Raw genomic sequence first — 22,134 nt, 5'->3', positions numbered from 1 at the left:
TATATATTACGCTGCAACAAAAAGTCAACTTTAAAAAACAAACGAATGCGACTAATGTCTACAACTGAGCTTGAAATGCATAGGAAAAAAAATGAATCAAGAGATAAATAGAGAGATGGAGAGACGTGTGATAAAGCAAGTGGGAAATGTTCATTGCAGAATCGAAGTGGTGGGAATACGGACGCTGACAGAACCATTCTTTCAAAAGATTTGTAAAGTTTCTCAATAAAATGTTGGGATTAAAAAAAACCCAAACACACAAACAGCTTAATTGTCCTACTTGTATATTTTATAGCTTTCGCTTGCTTCTTTATACCATAGAAATATCAATTTCCAGGTCTGTGCGCCCATTCAGTTCCCAGGCTGGTCACAGGGCTGTTGGATCCTGCAGTAGGTAGGCAACTTGGTGAATCATCAGGGACACAGGAGCGAGCAGGACAAGACTCTCTGGGGAGACGGTGCAGACCTCCCAGTGGGTCCTGCCAGCTTATCCCAATGACCACAATAACCAGACCACACATGGCCAGACACACAGTCCTGCGCCTGAACCGAGGGGTCTCACCCTGATGATCTGTCTACTCACAACACCAAACCAAAGGTTCAAGTTGACTGGGGACCACTGACCACAGAGCAAACCCCTGCCTTCAATGCCTTCCTCCTTCCACATGATCTACACCACAGGTCATTGGAGAAATGCAAATTAAAATCACAACCAGTTGTTTCATTAAAAAAAACCTTACCTACACAGGATAAAATCCATCCATTTTTAAGTATACAAAGTTTTCTCCCTAGTACTTAACAGCATTTCTACTCGACATAACTCAGCTGTTTTGTTTACTGCCTGTTCTGTTTACAACATTCAACCACTCACCCGATGAAACTGGGATTTTTGTCTCATTCCTTCACTGATGTATGTACAGAGCCTGGCTCACAAGAGGTACTCAACGAATATTTGAGTTGAATGAGTATATACATTAATATGGAAAAATATCCAAGATATATTATGTGAAAAGAGTAAGTTGCATGAAAGTATATTTATATATTTTGGATGTTAACAGCAGAGGATGGAGATCTATGCATACACACACACACACACACAGGTGCGTACATTCCTGGAAAGAAGGCTACAATAAGTCGTTAAGAGTAGTTACCTTTAAGTAGGGGGACTTAGGGATTTTTACTTTTTATTCTACTCTCTCCTGTATGTTTGTATCATACACACATATGTATTATACATACATATATGAATATACATTTACATATAATAACAACATAAAAAAGCCTCCAGTACTCCTTGTCCCATGTAACCCCTGCACATCACCACATGCAGGTGACATGCACTCATAAACCACAATGTGGGGTGCAGTAGAGACCTGATTGAAATATACTCTGCTCATCTTCCCAGGAGGGTTGCCCAGCCCTGTCTCCCGCTGAGCCAGGCCACAGTGCATCTGCCCAGGCCACACTACCTGGGACATGGGGCTTGTTTGCAGAGCAAGATGTTTCTGTCTGGCCCAGTGATTATGGGCAGAAACAGGGAAGCCGTTTGAAACCCTGCACAGATGAGCACGAAATCAGCCAACAGGCTCTGCCCCGGAACTCTTCACACTTAGGCAGCTAAAGCGAAACTGCTGGGAACGATGAGAGGTTAAAATGCCATAAAGAGGGCTTCCCTGGTGGCGCAGTGGTTGGGAGTCCGCCTGCCGATGCAGGGGACGCGGGTTCGTGCCCCGGTCCGGGAAGATCCCACATGCCGCGGAGCGGCTGGGCCCGTGGGCCATGGCCGCTGGGCCTGCGCGTCCGGTGCCTGTGCTCCACATCGGGAGAGGCCACGGCAGTGAGAGGCCCGCGTACCGCAAAAAAAAAAATGCCATAAAGAGAAGAAACATGCCCCAAACAGGCACATTACATGAGCAAACCGGCTCTGAGCCCACACCAACCTGCCCTTCACAGCTCCTGGCGGAGGCCACCACCTCACCTGCAAACTCCAAGGAGACCAGCAGAGCTGCTACTACATCTCAGGGGGTCCCAACCTCAGCATCCCTGACGTTCTCCTCTGTCTTGTGCAGTGTAGGATGTTTAGCAGCATCCCTGGCCTCTACCCACGAGACGCCAATAGCTTCCCCCAAGTTGTGACAACCAAAAATACCTCCGGACATTGCCAGATGTCCCCTAGGTGACAAAAATCAGCTCAGCTGAGAACCACCCATCTAACAGCTTTTCTACTTGAGTAGGTGCCCGGGGCTTGCCAGCCAAAAGGTATTTGGTGAATATACTGCAAGGACTTCTCTTGTTAGGCTGAATTCCCCAAGCTTGGAATTTAGTGGTGTGGGATCGCTCATTGACACTGATCATGAACTCAGGTAACAGGTGCTCAGAGAGGCAGTGGAGCAAGCTGGTTCAGGGTCCAGCCTGGCTCTTTTGTTTGCCTCTTGGGTGCCTGTGGCAGAGACAATCGTGTGGTCTCCAAAGCCTTTTCTTCCTGGACAAGCAGCTGGACTACATTTCCACGCCTCCCCTGCAGGGAGTTTTAGCCAAAAGTGTCTGAGTGGACGCAGAAGTGATATTCATAACTTCCAGGCCTGCCCCATAAAAACTTCCCAGGCAACACACAATCCTCAACTCTCTCTCTCTCTCCCCCATTCATCAGCTAGAGATGAAAGCCTCCAAGGCCTGAGAAGATGGCAGAGCCACAAGATGGAAGGGGCCCGGGTCACTGAATCACCGAGTGGATGGCCACTTGTGAGAAGACCCACAAAGGATCAGTGTGCAAGAAATAAGGGCCACGACTCCCTCTTGCAAGAGCACCGGAATCACAACTAACTGCTGAATAATCATCAACAGGAAGACACTGGAACTCAGAAAAAAGATACCCCCCATCCAAAGACAAAGCAGAAGCCACAATGAGACAGTAGGAGGGGCGCAATCACAAGAAAATCAAAACCCATAACTGCTGGGTGGCTGACTCACAAACTGGAGAACACTTATACTTCGGAAGTCCACCCACTGGAGGGAAGGTTCTGAGCCCCATGTCAGGCTTCCCAACCTGGAGGTCCAGCAATGGGAGGAAGAATTCCTAGAGAATCAGACTTTGAAGGCTAGTGGGAGTTGATTGCAGGACTTTGACAAGACAGGGGGAAACAGAGACTCCCCTCTTGGAGGGCACACACAAAGTGGTGTGCGCATCAGGACCCGGGGAAAGGAGCAGTGACCCCATAGGAGACTGAACCAGACCTACCTGCTAGTGTTGGAGGGTCTCCTGCAGAGGCGGGGGGTGGCTGTTTTGGAAAAGAAATAGCCACCCAAGTCCAGGAAGTGCAGAGAGTCCCAGGCAGGATAAACCCAAGGAGAAACACGAGACACATAGTAATTAAATTGACAAAAATTAAAGACAGAGAAAAATTATTGAAAGTAACAAGGGAAAAACAACAAATTACATACAAGGGAACTCCCATAAGGTTAACAGCTGAATCTCAGCAGAAACTGTACAAGCCAGAAGGAAGTGGCATGATATACTTAAAGAGATGAAAGGGAAGAACCTACAACCAAGATTACTCTACCCGGCACACTAAGCCTCAGTAAATTTAATAAAATTGAAATCAGGGACTTCCCTGGTGGCGCAGTGGTTAAGAATCCACCTGCCAATGCAGGGGACGTGGGTTTGATCCCTGGTTCAGGAAGATCCCACATGCCACAGAGCAACTAAGCCCGCATGCCACAACTACTGAAGCCCGCCCGCCTAGAGCTAATGCTGCACCACAAGAGAAGCCACAGCAATGAGAAGCCCGCGCAACACAATGAAGAGCAGCCCCTCCACAACTGGAGAAGGCCCATGCACAGCAACGAAGACCCAACACAGTCAGAAAAAAAAAAAAAAAAAAAAAAAAAAACTACCTTAAAAAATAAATAAATAAAATTGAAGTAATACGAAGCATCTTTTCCAACCATGATGCTATGAGATCAGAAAGCAATTACAGGGAAAAAAACCTAAAATAAACCAGTGGGACCTAATGAAACTTAAAAGCTTTTGCACAGCAAGGAAAACCGTAAACAAGATGAAAAGACAACCCTCAGAATGGGAGAAAATATTTACAAAAGAAGCAACTGACAAAGGATTAATCTCCAAAATATACAGGGAGCTCATGCAGCTCAACATCAAAACAACAAACAACCCAATCCAAAAATGGGCAGAAGATCTAAATAGACATTTCTCCAAAGAAGACATACAGATGGCCAACAAACACATGAAAGGATGCTCAACATAACTAATCATTAGAGAAATGCAAATCAAGACTACAATGAGGTATCACCTCACACCAGTCAGAATGGCCATCATCAAAAAATCTACAAACAATAAATGCTGGAGAGGGTCTGGAGAAAAGGGAACCCTCTTGCACTGTTGGTGGGAATGTAAATTGATACAGCCACTATGGAGAACAGTATGGAGGTTCCTTAAAAAACTAAAAATAGAATTACCATATGAACCAGCAATCCCACCACTGGGCATATACCCAGAGAAAACCATAATTCAAAAAGACACATGCACCCCAATGTTCACTGCAGCACTAGTTACAACAGCCAGGTCATGGAAGCAACCTAAATGCCCATCGACAGACGACTGGTAAAGAAGATGTGGTACATATATACAATGGAATATTACTCAGCCATAAAAAGGAATGAAATTGGGTCATTTGTAGAGACGTGGATGGCCAGAGAGACTGTCATACAGAGTGAAGTAAGTCAGAAAGAGAAAAACAAATATCGTATATTAACACATATATGTGGAACCTAGAAAAATGGTATAGATGAACAGGTTTGCAGGGCAGAAATAGAGACACAGATGTAGAGAACAAACGTATGGACACCAAGGGAGGAAAGCGGGGTGGTGGTGGTGGTGGTGGGATGAATTGGGAGATTGACACGTATACACTAATATGTATAAAATGGATAACTAATAAGAACCTGCTGTATAAAAAAATAAAATTCAAAAATTCAAAAAAAAAAAGAAAGAAGGGCCACAAAACCTCAGCATTTGATCTATTACAGCTGCTCGCCTTACCTTAACTAATACAGTGCCTTCTGAGCAGGTCACTTGAGCTCTCTGAGTTTCCTCCTCTGTAAAATGGGACTAACACTAGTACGTTCCTCACTTGGTGGTTGTGAGGATCAGTTGAGAGAGCGCTTGGGACAGTGCCTGGAACACACTGAGCCTTGATAAAGGCTGGCTATTATGATTAGTGGGGAGAAGAGCTACAACTGAATTCCTGCCCCTCCCATTATCTCTTCTGTGAATTCGTCCAAGTCACACTCAGTAACCTGGAGAAGAATGATTTGCTGCTGTCCTGCAATGCCTTAGGGACACACTGGGATTGTAGGGATACTTCTTGTAATGAGGCTGGGGACCCTCATTTTATCACGCGGTTGTCCAGGCATCTCTTAAGTATCCTGGCCTCTCTGTACCAAAGAGGCCACTGAGAAGCCAACGTGACCCTGCACAAGGATGGAAGAGGACCCCACCCACGAATCATCCACAGGCTGCCCCTCCTCTGCTTCTCCAGCCCCGATAAAATGAAGTAGAATAAAATGAAGTAGAATAAAATCTGAAAGCAGACACATAATGGGAAGTTTGGCACCAAGCCAGTGGATACCCTTCCCGGATGCTGTAACTCAGGATCCTAAAGGGAGTGGCTGAGAGTTAAGCCCCCGAAGACCCTCCCTTCCCGGCCAGTGTGGGCACCAGCTCCAAGAGACAGAGGGAAGGATGAGCCCTTCCGCCCACTCCGCTTATTCTTCACCCACTTGTATGCTTTGTTGTCGTTTTTTTTTTTTTCTGGTAAATTATGCCCTTGCCTAAGGCAATCTCTAGAAATAATTGCCATAAGCCAACTACATTCTGTCCTGGTTTAATGCAGGGGGCGGGGGTCAGGCAGACACCCAGGGAAGCAGTTTTCATGTCAACTTACAAACAGGGAAAGAGAAAATTACACCCACTGAGCATCTGCTGTGTGCTAAGGGCCCTGCACTCACGTCAGCTCACCCATCCTTCGTGAAGGCAGAGCCACATCTGCCTTCCTCATTTCCGTTTCTCCGGTGCCAAACAGTCCTAGGCACACGGGAGGTTATCACCTAAGCTCCTGACCATGGCCCCTACTTATCACTCTGACCTCACTGCATAAGTCACTCCCCTCATTAACTATGCTCTCGCCACTGAACCATCTTTCTTTTCTTTGAACAAAACAAGCTCATTCTTACCTCAGGGCCTTTGCATTTGCCATTTCCTCTGCCTAGAATGTCCCTCTCTCCCATCTTTGCAGGGCTGCTCCTTTCTCAGCTTACGTTACCCAGTTTAAAGTAATGCTCCAGGCCCTCTCTGTTGCCTTACTTTACTCATCTTTAGGTGTTTATTTATTTCTTGTTTGTCTCACCCCAACTAGAATGCCCGCATCGTGAAAGGATGGATTACTTCTGTCTTTCTGCTATCTCTCCAGCAACTAAGCACAGCACCTCAACATAGTAGAGGCTTGATAAATATTTGAAGCCATTAAAACCCAGCGATTGAGAGCCCAGATTCTGGATCGAGATGACCCGAGGCGGACTCCTGGCTCCAGGATCTTGAACCAGATGTTCATCCTATTGCTGCCTCAGTTTCTTCATTCCTCACTAAAATGATGACGATGCCCATGTCACAGTGTTTCTATGAGGATTAAATAAGTTAATTCACGTGAAAACCGTTGGAGCAGTTCCTGGCATGTAGGAGACGCTGTATATGTATCTGCTATTATTATTGTTAAAAACTGAATGAACAGGGGAGGGGAGGGGAGGGGGGAGAGGAAGAAAGAAGTCAGAAGGTACAAACTTCCAGTTATAAGATACAGAAGTACTAGGGATACAATGTACGGCATGATGACTATAGTTAACGTAGTATGATACGCAGGGAAGTTGTTAAGAGAGTAGATCCTAAGAGTTCTCACCACAAGGGGAAATGTTTTTTCTTTTCTTTTTATTGTATCTATATGAGATGATGGATGTTAATTAAACCTACTGTAGTGATCATTTCACAATATATGTAAATTAAACCATCATGCTATATGTCTTAAACACATACACTGATATAGGTCAATTATTTCTCAATGAAACTGGGAAAAAAAGAAATCTAAAATAAAAAACCAGGAAAAACAACTGAACAACCCCAAGGTAGATTCTATGTGCATCTGAAAGATGGAGAATGGAGGCTCAAAGATATTAAAAGGTCCTTCACGACGTGATACAGCAACGAAGCTCTGGAATCTGGTTTTCTGATTTCTAAGCCACATCCATTTCCATGACGGTGAAAGCTCTCCTCGAAATATAGAGAGACAGGTAACACTACAGCTTGTGTCCTGCAGGCCCCGGCATTTTAAAGGTTAAGCCTTCTCCAGCTGACTGGCGGCTCTCGGTTGGTGAAGTCAGGTCAAAGCAATGGACAGAAGGGAGATCTGGAAAGGATACTTTCGATTTCTGATTTTACTTCACGCACAAGCCTTCACCTCAACCGCCCCCTAGCCTTGGCTGCCAGGCCTGACTGCTTGCAGCCAGCACGGAGGCACAGGCGAGGCTGAACCTGGCCTCCACTGGCGCCCCCTTCTCACTCCATGTAGCTCAGGCCCTGCAGGCACACATATGGCTGGATAAATTCCCAGCCCCCTGATGGTCTCCCCCATGGGGACTTGCCTGGAACGAGGCTTCATCAAAAGGCACCAAAATCATTAAAAAAAACCATGCAAATGGAATAAAAATCCCCAAGAACCCTGGCAGCTGGCCTGCTCTTCAAAGGCTGCCACTGGAACCCACAATGAAGGTTTAAGATCCAGCCAAGTTTTACCACCTGGGTGGACTCCGGCAGCCTCCAGGAGCTCTCTGGAGAAGAGGCTAAAGTGCGGGTGCCACTGCGGGCTCTGTGCTCTGCCAGGGGAGCCCCAGGGTGACGGGTCTCAGCTTCCCTCTCCTGATGACTTGGCTGGAGTTCTGCGTCTGAGCACATCCAAGGTCAAAGCCACGATCTGCAGAGCCCTCACCAAGCACTGCGCTAAGCATGTTACATACAGGATTTCCTTTTGTCCCTGCAACACTCCACTCTGTGAGGTGGCAACTGAGACGTAACTTGCTGAGATAGAAGATGGTCCTTTACATCTAATCCACCGGCACGTTCTGTTGACTCTGCCTATGTAGTTACATCCTACCACGTTACTTCTCTGAAACCGTTCTGCCACCTCCCTGGTCCAAGCCACCATCACCTCTCCCCTGGACCAGCACCACAGCCTCACACATGGTGGGGAGCAGCCTCGCTCCCCCCTCCTGCTCTCCTTCAACCCAGCTCAACAGCTGGAATGATACTTTAAAACATTATCCAAATCCTATCAGTTCCCGGTCAAAACCCCTCCAAATGTGTCTCGAAGCACTTAGAAAACAATTACAAGCTTCTTGCCCTACAGGCTCTATTTGATCTGTCCTCTGCTAATTCTCCAAACTCATATTGGCTTCCTTGCTCTTAGATGTATTGGGGTAACATGGGAGAACAGAGGAAAGGTCTTCTTGCTATTCAAACTATGGGCCTCACACCAGCACTGGGGTCATCCAGAGCTTATTAGAAATAGAGATGCTCAGGTCCCATCTCAGACTCACTGATTCAGAACCTGCATTTTAACAAGATCCCCAGGTGATTCATACACACCTAAGTGTACGATGAACAGTCAGGAAGGCTTTGGAATCAAACAGATTGAGTGGGAAGCTCAGCTCAACCACTCACCAGCTGGGTGACTTGGCACAAGTGACTAGTTACTTGCTGTGCAGTGAAGAATTCACCTACCCAAAACGAGGGGTGGTCAATGTCCTTGGCTCCTGGGAGGTGATCTCCAGGCCCCTGGAATGTCCTGCAGAGTGCCTTTGTGTGTCTCAGGGCTCTGGCCATGGGACTAACAACGTGATTTATGATGGGAGCTTTTGGCCTCGCAGTTCAGTTCAGACCCCTGGAGAAAGTGATGACTAAGACACGAGCTGGACCTCCGGGAGGCGCTAGAGACGGAAGGTCAGCCACCAGACAGCGTGTGATCAAGCCCCAGTCAGAAAGCTGGACATCAAAGGCTCGGTAAGCCTCCCTGGTTGGCAATACTCTGTGCACACTGTCACCCTTAGTGACCAGGAGGAGGTACCGCTCGCTGCCCATGACTCCACAGGGAGAAGATGACGGGATCCCCTGGACTCTGCCCTGTGCGTCTCTTTCCTGGGCTGATTTTAATTTGTACCCTTTAGCTATCATAAAACTATAGTCATAAGTAGTGCTTTCCTGAGTTCTGTGTGTCATTCTGGTAAATTATTAAACCTGAGGGTGGTCACAGGGACTGCGAACTTGTAGCCAACTGGCATGAAGTGAGGGTGGTCCTGGGGACCCCTGAGCTGGGGACCACTGAGCCTGAAGCGAGGACAGTCTTGTGGGGATGTTCTCTCAGGCTCTGCAGTTGACTCACTTCATTGCACTTCCCTTCTCTGAGCTTCAGTTTCCCCAACTGAAAAATGGCCATCAAAGAGATCACACCTTATATGGTTGTTGAAAGATTCGATGAGATACTGAGTACATAGGAGCCTCACCATAACTACAAGTATCAGTATTACTGTTCCCATTGTTCAGACAAGGAAACTGAGGCTCAGAGACGTAAAGCAACTTGCCCAGAATCACACAGAGTGTGAAGCCAGGTCTGGCTGACTTTGTCCACAATGCAATACTGTCTACTCATGACTTGCTGATGTGTTCTGGGAAGGGAAGGACAGTAGTGGTCCTGCTGAGCTGGGGTCGTCCACCCTCATCCCAATGCTCCCCACTGTTTCTCTTCTCTCCTTCTGGGATTCATGTGACATAAATATTAGACTTCTTAGTATTTCTCCATAGGTCTTTTTTCCCCCTTCTTTTCGTCTTCCCCTGCCCCCAGAGATTTTTTTTTTCTCTGCTGTTCAGATTGCCTAATTTCGCTTGATCTCTCTTCAAGTTCACCAACTCTTCCCTCTGTTTTCTCCAGTCTGCTATTGAGTCCCTCCAGTGAATATTTCATTTCAGTGACTGTACTTTTCAGTTCTAAAGTTTCCATTTGGGTTTTTTCTTTTATATCTTCTATTTCTATTGATCTGCTGTCTTTTCTATCTTATTGTTCTTTTTAAGAGGGTTCACTCTTACTTCCTGAAGCATGGTTGTAACAGCTGCTTTAATGTCTTTGTCTGATAATTCCAATACCTGGGTCATCTTGTGGTTGGTGTCTGCTGATTATATTTACTCTAGGAACTTGCCAGATTTTCCGGTTCTTCATAAACCAGGTCATTTGTATCCTGGACATTTCGATCTTGTATTATGAGAGTCTAGGTCTTGTCGAAATCCTATTGAATATGTTGATTTTTTTGGCTGTAGCAGGCAACTGATCAAAGATTAGGTTCAGACTGCAAGTTCTAACCTGCCTTCATGTGCTGTCATTCCGATGCCAGTTCAGTTTGCAAAGCCTCTGCAGTGCCATCCCTATGTGTGCCTCATGTGTGTCCCCCAGGGGTCTACCCTGTGATTCAGTTCTCAAAGTCTCTGATACACTGTGTAGGGCCATCTCCACTCACGTGCAGCTTGGGATGAGCTCAGTTTATACATAAGCTTATGGGATCCCTCCTGGAGCGCCTCCTCTCTGCAATCTTTCTCATTCTGGCTTCCAGGGGCACACTTTCAAGGCCCTCTGGCTAGAAAGTGGAGGCTTTAGTCTTCCCACTCTGCCGCTCACTGCCCGTGACTGGGTCTGGAGCCAAGTGCCTACTGCCAGCCCCGCACACACTGCCAAACCCAGGGCACTGAAGGCAGCACAAGCCGTCCTGGTCCTGTGGCTGAGTCCACACAGCTTCAGTGTCCATCCCTGGCTCCTGGACGCTGTACCAGCTGGCAGCTTTGGGGTGACGGTGATTTGGTGAGGGAGACAACCACAGGCAGCTGGGCTGAGCTAGTAACCTCAAAAGTGCCAGTGTTTCAAGTCATACACACTGCGATTATTAAAACAGCAGGTATGGATTTCTAAGTGGTCACTTCTGGGATGGACAGGTCCACATGATGGTCTGCCTTTAATTCCCATAATAGGAATGATTTGCTAGATTTTACACGAGAGAAAGTTGGGACTCAGAGAGGTGGAGTCATTTGCTTGAAGTCACACAGCTGGTTAACAGTGAGGCCAAGATTCAAACCCAAGTCTGTGTAATTCCAGGGTCCACTCCTCTATGGCAGCGTCCATTAATCTCACCATCATCAGCAATCTGGTATCTCTCTTTTTTTTTTTATAGATTTATTGATTGGCTGCATTAGTTCTTCTGTTGCTGCGCACGGGCTTTCTCTAGCTGCCGTGAGCGGGGGTCACTTCGCTGCAGCGCGAGGGCCTCCCATTGCGCTGGCTTCTCTTGCTGCGGAGCACGGGCTCTAGGCGCGAGGGCTTCAGTAGCTGTGGCTCAAACACTCTAGAGCGCAGGCTCAGTAGTTGTGGCGCACAGGCCTAGCTGCTCCACGGCAATGTGGGATCTTCCCGGACCGGGGCACGAACCCGTGTCTCCTGCATCGGCAGGCGGACTCTCAACCACTGCGCCACCAGGGAAGCCCCTAAAGCTCTTTATATGAATTGTTGAGACTGGAATGTTATAACAGGGGAGGAAACTGAGGCTCAGAAGAGGGATATCAATTACCCAAGGTCACAGGCACTTGCTGAGTGGTAAAGGTGACATCTGAACCAAACTGCAGCTCACTTCCGTCCATACTCTGAGTGGCCATGCGACCATCTCTCCAGGAGGCAGAGCTAGGCCTGGTACCAAGTGAGCAGGGCTGGGAGAAGTCAGAGCCTGCGGAGGCTGCAGAAAGGGGGCAGGGCATAGGTGGGCCGAGGCCAGATGCTGGGGAACATCTGTGCCCCAGAACGAACCCACAGCATCTTGATCACAACGGCGTTTCTGGCTCTCACAGAACGGCTCTGCCCCTCTCGGACTGGCCTGCCTTCTCTCCTCGGCTAGGAACCCACTGCTCCGCTTCTCAAACCCCGACACTCTTCCAGCACGTCCTCTGTTGCCCATTCAACCCTGAGGTCTTTCCAGGTAAGAGGCCGGCACACTGTGCTCCAGACCTCCCCTCTCGTTCTCCTCCACGCCTCCCACCCGTCTCATCTCACCAGCAGATACAATTAACCAATTTGATGCTACAGCTGCAGAAAGCCAAGCAATTATGGAAAACAGACCAGGTGCCTTGGAACTCGCTCTCACAGGGGGCCCTGGGAAGCCTCGAAGCAGACAGTGGGGTCGGGAGGGAGGAAGAACAGGACGGGCAAACGCTTGCCAACCCAGGCTGTGCAAGAGATCCACCTGGGAAGCTTTGATAAATACACACACACACATCCACACTCACCCCAGATACAAATGCCCTGGCCGATTCAGCTGCTCTGGGCCAGGGCCTGGGCATCAGGATCTTTTTAAGTCCCCACGTAATAACGAATGTACAGATGGGGTTAACAATCTAATGATGTGCAGAGGTGAGGATCACAGCTGGAGAGTCTGATTCTTTCTAACACAGGCAGAAAGACTGTCACTCACCCTGAAGCACTTTCTGGGTCTCTCCATATCTGCTCCCCAAAGCATGGTCTGCAGACCTGCGGCATCAGCACAGCCGGCTGCTGTTAGAAATGCAGAATCCCAGGCCCCGCCCCAGACGGAGTCAGAATCTGCATTTTAACAATTCCCTGGGGAACGCCTTTGCATGTGAAGGTTTGAGGTGCCATGTTCTCTAGTCCTAGCTAGAGACACTAAGAGTTGGCAAAAAGCTAGGAGTGTCATTCATTGCCTGGGTTCCCTTCCCCGGTGTTCTGCAGCCGCCCGGCACTGGTTATCACTGACAGGCCCCCTTCGAAGCCTATGCCCAGGCCAATTCCTACAGCAGCTGCCTTGAGAAATTCTAACAGGACAGGAGGGCAGCAGGGCATGTGAAGTCAGCCTCGATTTCTCCTCCAGCCCTGCCTGATCTCCTCTCCCTCCCTACACCCTTCAGCTCCCAGCTCACATGTCACCTCCTCTCACTCCCCAGACTGGCTCGGGCACTTCTACAATAGGCCCTGCTTCTCTGCTTCATAACCCTTAGGCCAACTCACAAGTACATCGCTTTGCTGTGGCATTTGATTGATGTCTCCCTCCAGAAGAAAGCTCCATGAGAACACGTGTCAGGAATGTCTGGTTGTCTACTGAATAAGGAGCATCTAGCAGAGTGCCAGGCACATAGTAGGTGCTCAAAAAAAATTCATTTGGTGGGGACGGACACCTGGTTAGCTACTGTCTTGGGCAGCTGGACCCTGCCCGCCCCCAGCTCTGCCATCAGAGGCCGCCTGTAGGCAGCAGGTCCCCACTCCTGCTGCCCCCAGGCATTGGGAACCTTTTCTAAGCTAAGTGTCTCCTGACTAAGGTCACCAGATGACTAAGAGCTTTGAATGCTTTTCAGAAGGCCAGGAAGCCCAGGGTACTTAGGGGAAACAGACAGAGGCATAGGGCCAGAGGAGCATGACATAAACTTTAGTTCCTTCTAACCTAGCGATCTCCCCCAAACTTCACCTCCAAGCAGACACAGGGTCTTCCTCTGACACTCAGAAGGAGAGGGACAGGAAGATGAGACAATACTCCAGCCAGGTAAGTCTGTAAAATAAGTCCTTTCCTTTTTGGACTTTCCACAGAATCTCAGACTCTAAATTGACAAAGTGGGTAGAACATATTATCTATTTATGTATAATTACCTGTCTTCTTTCAGAAGCTTTAAGATGGCATCTGGCTGCATAAATCTGGTGTCTATCAAGTAGCAATAATAGTAGCTAATACTGAAGGAGCACTTTCTCTGAGCAAAGCACCACTCTAAGCCTTCACATATATTAACTCATTTCGGGCTTGACAACATCTACTGAAGTAAGGGCCACTGTCCCCATTTTACAGATGAGGAAGCTGCGGCAAAGAGAGGCCAAGGAAAGTGCCAAGATCACGGAGTGAACCCTGGGCATCTGGCTCAAGGGTCTGGCCCCTAACCACCGCATTTACCCCCTCAGGGAGGACAGCCTGCAAGGGTCTGGCCTCAGCATCCAGGAACTACGCTGAACCCCTGGGGTTCTGCGGAGCTCAAGCTACATTTCTTGTCTCTCTCCTTTTTTTAAATTGTGGTAAAATACATGTAACATAAAATTTACCATTTTAAGGTATACGGTGGCGCTAAGACAATTCATGTTGTGCAGCCATCCATCACCACCATCCACCTCCAGAATCTTTTCATCCTCTCAAACTAAAACTCTGTACCCATTAAATACTAACTCCCCATTCTCCCCTCCCCTCTGCCCCTGGTAACTCTATTCTACTTTCTGTCCCTATCAATCTGATTACTCTAAGTACGTCATATAAAGGGAATGACACACTATGTGTCCTTTTATATCTGGCTTATTACTTAGCATAATGTCCTCTAGGTTCATCCATGTAGGAGCATGTGTCAGTTTCCTTCCTTTTAAGGCTGAATAACATGCCACTGTATAGACACACCACATTTGTTTACCCATTTATGCATCCAGCAGTGCACACTTGGGTTGCCTGCTCCCATCCCCGCTCTTTTTAGCTGTTGTGAATAAGGCTGCTTTGAACACGAGCGTACAAATATGTCTGAGTTCTGCTTTCAATTCTTTTGGGCATATGCCCAGAAGTAGAATCGCTGGATCATATGGCAATTCTATTTTTAATTTTTCGAAGAGCTGTTATCAAGCTACGTTTCCTTTTTTCTTTCTTTTCTTTTTTCCTCCTACTTCCAAGAACAGCCCAATAAGCCCAGTGACCAACTCCACTTGACTACCTGGAAGGCCTCTGGACCTCAGGCTGCTGTTTCAGGAGTCAAAAAGCAATTTTTCCCCTCTTTTCTTTTAAACGTAAGCTGCAGAAATCACCTGATTGCAAACTGCAGAAGAACCCTCATCCCACACAGGAAAGGAACTGTTCAGAAAGCCCAGCCCACCAGCTAATTACAGGCTTTTCCCAGGATTCTCCACAAATGCTTCAATTGCAGATCAACCTTCCTTTTGTTAGGAAGTGTTTGGAAACATGCTAATGGACTGGCTTTCAGAGGTGACAGCTCTTTCCCCCAGTTGATAAATAAAGCAAGTTAGAACCTTATGTGAATTCAGGGGAATCACAGCTTTGCCTAGATAGATACCAGCTTAATCCACATTTCTTTATTATTCCAGTCAGTGGCCTTTATGTAAAATGCCACCCCAGCTGGGATTTCCACTCAAAGCTGTGGCTCGGAAAGCTGACTGAGCATTAGAAATATCTGGCGGGGCTTTAAAAATATAGATACTTATAGAGAGCCCAGGACCCCAGCTTAGCCCAGCTGAATCAGAGTCTCTGAGGTGGCATCTGGCCACTGGTAGCAGTTTAAAGCTCCCAGCTGATTCTAAAGTACAGCCAGGCTTGAGAATCCCTTGCTTAAGGGGGCACAGAGGCCTGCGATCCTTCCTGCTCTACAAAGAATATTTTCAATGGGCTTTTAACCTGAGGAGAGAAACCCGAGCTAGGGGCCTGAAACGCCAACCTTTAAAGGAGAGAAGCAGGTCTTCCACAAATGGAGAGCACAGGCCTTGCTGATGGCCACAGCTGACAACTGCCCCCTAAAGTTGGGGGAGGGGGGATGTCAAATGAGAGATGTACGTTGGGGAGGTGTGGCTGGGAGCACCACTCCGGTTTGAGGCTTCTGCCATATTGGCCTCACATATGGGATTCAAGGGGTTCAAAACACCTCTGAACTGTGTGCAAAATTTTCTGTCCTATTGTGTATTTTTCTGGGGAGGGTACTCCAGAGTTCCTATCACATGCTCTGAAGCTCTGTCATACACTCCTACCTCTGCCCCCAGAATGAGTAACCTTGGCTTTTTATCACAGTATACCACGTGATGGTATATAATGCAGTTATTAAAAACAAAGAGTTAGATCCATTCATATTTGCATTGACCTGGAGGGACTGAACACATTCATTGTTAATGAAACAGAAGCAAGTTTCAGAGTGACGTTCACAGAATGGTCCAGAAACCTCCACAAGAGCAGGGACTGCTTAATACACAGTTCTGGAATTAATGAATAACTTTTTAAAAGAACTGACTCTTCCATATGTGGATGACGTTTGTGTGAACAAGGGGAAAAGTGTGGAGTGAGACACACCAGGACGTTAAAGGTGGCGACTTCAGGGAGAAGGGCCTGGAAAGAGGGTGAGGAAGAGAGTAAAGTTTCCTTTTAATAATAGTTAACAGTTAGCTGAGGGCTTGCTTTGTGCCTGGCACAGTGCTCAGCATTGATTATGAATGGATCTCATTTAATCTACATAACAGTCCTTTGAGGTTTCCTTGTATGGTTATCCCTGTTTTACAGATGAGAAAACCAAAGCACGCAGATCTTGCCCAAGGCCACAAAGTCAGCACCCAGGCTATGCAATGAACCCCTCTGTTCTTCTGATTCTCCATCCATACACATCCTTCGGTTGTATCACTCACAAGCATGTGCTACTTTTGTCATAAAATTTTAAGTAAAATACAAAAGTGTCAGGATTTTCCATGCAGGCTCTCTCAATGCAACCCGCCCCCTGCCCGAACCTCTTCCTGATCTAAAGGTGCAATGTTAAGTCCTTTATTCTCACGAGGGATGTAGGAATCGATATTCCATACTTGGATCCAGTCTCGGTTCAATATGGTTCCCACTGCCTGCTGGCTACTTTTAAGGAGTCAGTGGAATCACTGTCTTGTCTTGACCTGAAACCTTCCAGGGAGTGGGATCCTTGTCTGTTGGTAACTCAATCTGGACAGAAGCCATCACAGGCTCTATCAGAAATCATTACATCTGCTAGGGCAGGTGGCCCTGATTAGATGCAGATTCTCTGGGTGACAGGTCTTGAGAAAGCCCAGAACCAGACTGCCTCGGAGGGGTCTTGGAGCACGGAACATTAGTAGTCTTGGGGATGAGAAGCAATGAGCTTGTACAGCGGAAGGATTGCACGCAAGGATTTTTCAGCCAGGGCCTGCTTTCTTGGGACACCTGCACCAAGGATTCTAGACTGGATCTAAACAGATGAAGGTTTCCAATTACTCTGGAGCAGGACTCCTCAAAGTATGATGTCAGATCCCTAATGCCAGCACTACTTGGGTGCTTGAGGAAATGCAGATCCCTTGATTTTAGGAGCTAGCAAGACCAGAGCTTGAATCCTGACTCTTACCAGCTTGAGACCCTGGGTGGATGGCTTATATCTTAGGCCTCAGGCCCCTGCCCTGTAAATGGACGAGGATGATGTTGACTTGACAGGGTGTACTATGATGAATATTAGCAATCACACAGGTGACGTCTATGAAAAGGACACGGGAAATAATAACCATTACTTCTACTAACTACCCTGTGCGGGGGTGGGGGCAGCTTCTAAAATGGCTCCAATGATCCCTGCCTTCCAGTATCCACACCCTTGTATCCTCCCCTCCCCTTGAATGTGAGCTGGACCTAGCAAGTTGCTCACACCCTGTATCATCCCCTCCCTTTGAATGTGAGCTGGACCTAGCAAGTTGCTCACACCCTGTATCATCCCCTCCCTTTGAATGTGAGCTGGACCTAGCGAGTTGCTTCTAATGAGTGGAATATGGCAAAAGTGATAGGACGTCACTTCCAAGACTGAGTTACAAAAAGACTCGAGCTTCCGTCTTGCTTACCCTCTCTTACTCCCTCACTTGCCCACTCTAATGGAAGCCATCTGCCATGTTGTGCACGGCCCTATGAAGCAGCCCATGTGGGCAAGGTCACTGGCTAACACCCAGGAAGGAACTGAGGTCCCAAGCCAACATTTTGCAAGGAACGATTCCTGCCAACAACTATGTGAGAGGTCTTGAAAACAGATCCCCACCCTACCTCCAGTCGAGCCTTCAGAGGAGACTGCAGCCCTCGCCAATACCTTAATTGCAGCCTTGCCAGAGAACCTCAGCCAGAAGCACCCAGCAAATCTATGACTGGATTCTTGACCTACAGGAACTATGAGATAATAAGGGTTGATTATTTTAAGCCACTAAAGTTTGGGGTGAGAACTAATACACTCTGGAAACAGTAGATTAAATTACACGCTGGAAACAATAGATTCAGCCAGAGTGTGGCACCTGAAGCCTCTACTTAAATACCATGTCCTCTGGGAAGCCTTTCAAGATCCTCCTCTCGGAGTTAGGTGATCCTATTTTCTCATGTTTCCCTATCAGACCATAAGCCGCTTGAATCATCATATTGCCAAAGCTAACACAGCACTGACTGTTATCTCAAAGACACAATTTACTTAATCTTTACGACAAACCTATGAAGCAAGTACTATTATTGCTCACGTTTTATAGATGGAAGAAACTGAGGCTCAGAGAGGCTAAGTCAGCGGTCCCCAACCTTTTTGGCACCAGGGACCGGTTTCGTGGAAGACAATTTTTCCACAGACGCAGGTTGGGGGTGGAACGGTTGTTCAGGCGATAATACGAGCGATGGGGGCGATGGTTCAGGCAGTAATGCGAGCAATGGGGAGCAGCAGATGAAGCTTTGCTCGCTTCCCCACTGCTCACCTCCAGCTGTGCAGCCTGGTTCCTAACAGGCCGCAGACCAGTACCAGTCCACAAACTGGGGGTTGGAAGCCCCTGGGCTAAGTAACTCGCCCAAGACTTTAGTAATTATGTGGACGTGCCAGGAAATTTGGCTCCAAAATTTACATTTGTAACAATTATACTTTGTGGTTCTATGAATCTTTTCCAAGTCCACAAATGGTGAGTTCAAACCCAGGTAGCTGAATACCAGATGCGAAGTTCTTAAACATCACCCTCTCTAGATCACCTTCTATCCCTAGGACAATACGCAGAATATGCCTCACCTGCAGTTCATCAATGTCTGGAACACTACCTACCTGTAAACACTAGGCTAGCATTTTCCAGTTCTTCTTGGGGAACTTTGAAGCTGAAGGATTCATTGTAGAAAGGATCAATTGTGCCTCTTAAGAAGGATGTCTTCTTTGTTTTCACAAGCTTGAGTCCATGTACCAGCTGGATTTTCACAAAGGGATCTGAGAATTGGATGCAGAATCATAGCGTTGGAGATCAGGAAACCCAATCCATCCATCCATCCATCTATCCATCCATCCACCCATCCACCTATCCATCCAACTTCCCATCCATTTGACAGCCCAACCACTGACCTATCCTTTCGTTTCTCATCAGTCCATCCATTCCAGGTTTCCACTCCTCCTTTCATTCATCCATTTTCCCATCTATCCACCTATTATATATTCTTCCTTTTTCCCATCCGGCTGCTTTTCTGCTCACCCCTTTCTCTCTTACTCTAGCCATCCAAAATTTATTGAGCTCCTCCTGTGTGTCAGGCATTGTGTTCATTTTACAGATGAAGAAACTGAGGGCTCAAGACAGGAAATGATTTGCTTAAGATCAGGCTAGTGGAAGAAGAGCTAGACCCAGAGCCTGTTCTAGTTTTCTGCCCTTAGGGACCCATTAACATGTCAGTGAGCCCATAGCCCGTACAGGGAAAAACAGAATTATAACTGTCATTCTCAGATCACTTTATGGTTTACAAAGAGATTCATGTACATTATCTAATCTTGTATTTGTTTAAACAACCCAGTGAGATGAATACTGTTATTATCTCAATTTTTCAGATGGAGAAATTGAGGCTTATAGAGGTTATAAGTATATATACTTATATAACTTATATATGGGGAAGTATATATAACTTCCCCAAGCCCACATTATTTATAAGCAGTAGAACTAGGCTTTGGTTCCAGGCAGTTTGACTCCGGAGCCTTTAATCATTTTATCATACTGACTCTCCCACTGTGGTGATTCTGAAACTCTCCAGCCTTAATACCATTCCCTCTACTGGTCCCTTCAAAACCTGTTTTCATAATGTGTGTTTTTTGTTTTTTTTTTTTTCGGTACGCGGGCCTCTCACTGTTGTGGCCTCTCCCGTTGCGGAGCACAGGCTCCGGACGCGCAGGCTCAGCGGCCATGGCTCACGGGCCCAGCTGCTCCGTGGCATGTGGGATCTTCCCAGACCGGGGAAAGAACCCGTGTCCCCTGCATCGGCAGGCGGACTCTCAACCACTGCGCCACCAGGGAAGCCCTATAATGTGGTTTTTGAGAATACAAGTTGTCTTCTAAATTCAGCTGTCACTTTATAGCAAAAGTAATTTATTTTAGCTATGGCACTTAGAGAAGACTGTACTTCCACTACTGAGCAACCACAGCTGCTTTCATGATAATATCCTTTGCTGTCATGGGAAAGCTACATACAAATGGAATGTAATCTGTTCTATTTCATTAAAAGTCACGCTTGAATTGGTGTGTTATAGGCACTTTAAATACAACAGTCTTTTCAGAGCTGGGATTTATAAAGACTTATGCTACTCTTGAAAAGAGCTGGGAAAAGAACCTCAGGGTGTGTCCACTGCTCTCACAGATTAGAATGCATGGTCAGTGCACGCTACCGCCACCTGGAGCATGGTGTCTCCATTACATGCATAGCATCTGGAAAGGCAAGTTAACTTCTTTGGGGCTGCATGTGTACAAAGAGGATCTAGATTTCAGTAGTTATCACACCTGGTCTCGGTCAAACCCCTGCTTCAAATGGAGTAACTGGAATGGTATCACTTACCTGCCTCATCCTAAGAAACAACCGATCGTTTATTCTTCCTCTTGAACTAACATCCTAGATATGGATGCTATTTCACCCTCAAAGGGTCGCGTTAATTAATAGTATCCAGGATGCAGAAAAAGAAAATCAGGTCCCTTGTGTCAAACAAACATAGATGGCTTGTTAAAGAAATGGGGGAAGGAGAGGCCACACAGTACCTGAACCTTGGCTCACATCTGTCTGAAGAAGTTGCTTGGCTCGAATGACATCAACGTTCAGTCTCCCAGCACTCGGGAGATAATTCAGTGACAGAAGCAGCTCCCCCAGTTCTACCTCATTCTGCGGAGGAAGGATATGGTCAGGAAGGTGCATTTTTTTTTTTGTATTCTTTTTGTACCTATCATGCAGGAAACTGATTCTAGCAGCTCACAAATGGACTTCTGTGGGTGGATCAGCTAACAGTAAGTGCCTCTTTCTTTGACTTCTTTTAGCCTCTGTCCCCACGTATTTTCTTCCATCTATTTCAGAAAGTTTGTTCTGCTCTTAGAATGTTTCAGAGCAGCCACAATATAGTAAGAACAAAAGCATCAATAATGAGAATAAATAAATGCTACATGTCGAGCTCTGTGCTAAGTACTTAACATGTAATTATTAGTTCAATCTTCATAACGAGTCTGTGAGATGTGAGTGTTACATTTAATAAGAGAGGAAACTGAGGCTCAGAGGAAACAGAGGCTCAGAAACATGTCCAAGGCTACACACAGCTAGAAAGTGGTAGTGCTGGCACCTGGAGCCAGGGAGGCTGATTCCAGATTCTCTGACCATTGTGCTATTCTGCCTCCCTGCAGAGTAACAGGGAAGAAGATCACCCTGCAGGGAAACCATCCAGGTGAGAAATCTGTTCTCAACCTGCAGGCTGAGTCCACAATAGAGCCCATGCTTCTTGCCTCACGAAGGCAAGCTCAGACTGTGACATCCCTTGTTAAAGAGTACCCATTCCTCTGCTGTCAACACTACCACACTCATGGGAAATTCACATACGCACCCAATGTATGACTCCATACTTCCAAAAGTACCTAGAAACAAGAGGCCCCCACCTCTCTATCCCTTTAAACACTTTTTTAACTGTAGAAAATTTCAACCGTATACAAATTAAACATGCCAGTTCAATGAATCTCCATATACCCATCACCCAATTGTACCAATTATCAACATTTTGCTGAAGGATGTTTCATCTTGTCTTAGTCCATACAGGCTGCTATAATAACAAAATACCACAGACAGGGTAGCTTATAAACAACAGAAATTTATTTTTCACAGCTCTGGAGGCTGGGACATCAGGGTGCCTACATGGTTGGGTGAGGGCCCTCTTCAGGGTTGCGGACTTCTCACTGTACCCTCAGCAGA

General features: G+C 46.9%; 1 protein-coding gene across 2 annotated transcripts in view; it reads right to left on the bottom strand.

Moving 5' to 3' along the window:
* SYT17 (synaptotagmin 17) overlaps positions 1 to 22,134 on the bottom strand; it is an 82,352-nt gene that overhangs the window by 13,598 nt on the left and 46,620 nt on the right. For both annotated transcript variants that reach the window (XM_024744553.1, XM_024744552.1), the window contains exons 6-7: positions 20,946 to 21,066; positions 18,992 to 19,147 (exon numbers count right to left, since the gene is read on the bottom strand). In XM_024744553.1, the coding sequence (XP_024600321.1) occupies positions 18,992 to 19,147; positions 20,946 to 21,066 (277 nt within the window). The remainder of the gene's footprint in view (positions 1 to 18,991; positions 19,148 to 20,945; positions 21,067 to 22,134) is intronic.

Source organism: Neophocaena asiaeorientalis, unplaced genomic scaffold, assembly GCF_003031525.2.
Source record: "Neophocaena asiaeorientalis asiaeorientalis breed wild unplaced genomic scaffold, Neophocaena_asiaeorientalis_V1.1 scaffold91, whole genome shotgun sequence".
In the NCBI taxonomy this organism is placed as follows: Eukaryota; Metazoa; Chordata; class Mammalia; order Artiodactyla; family Phocoenidae; genus Neophocaena; species Neophocaena asiaeorientalis.
Note: the sequence above shows the minus strand (reverse complement) of the source record. Positions and strands in the feature narration are given on the sequence as shown.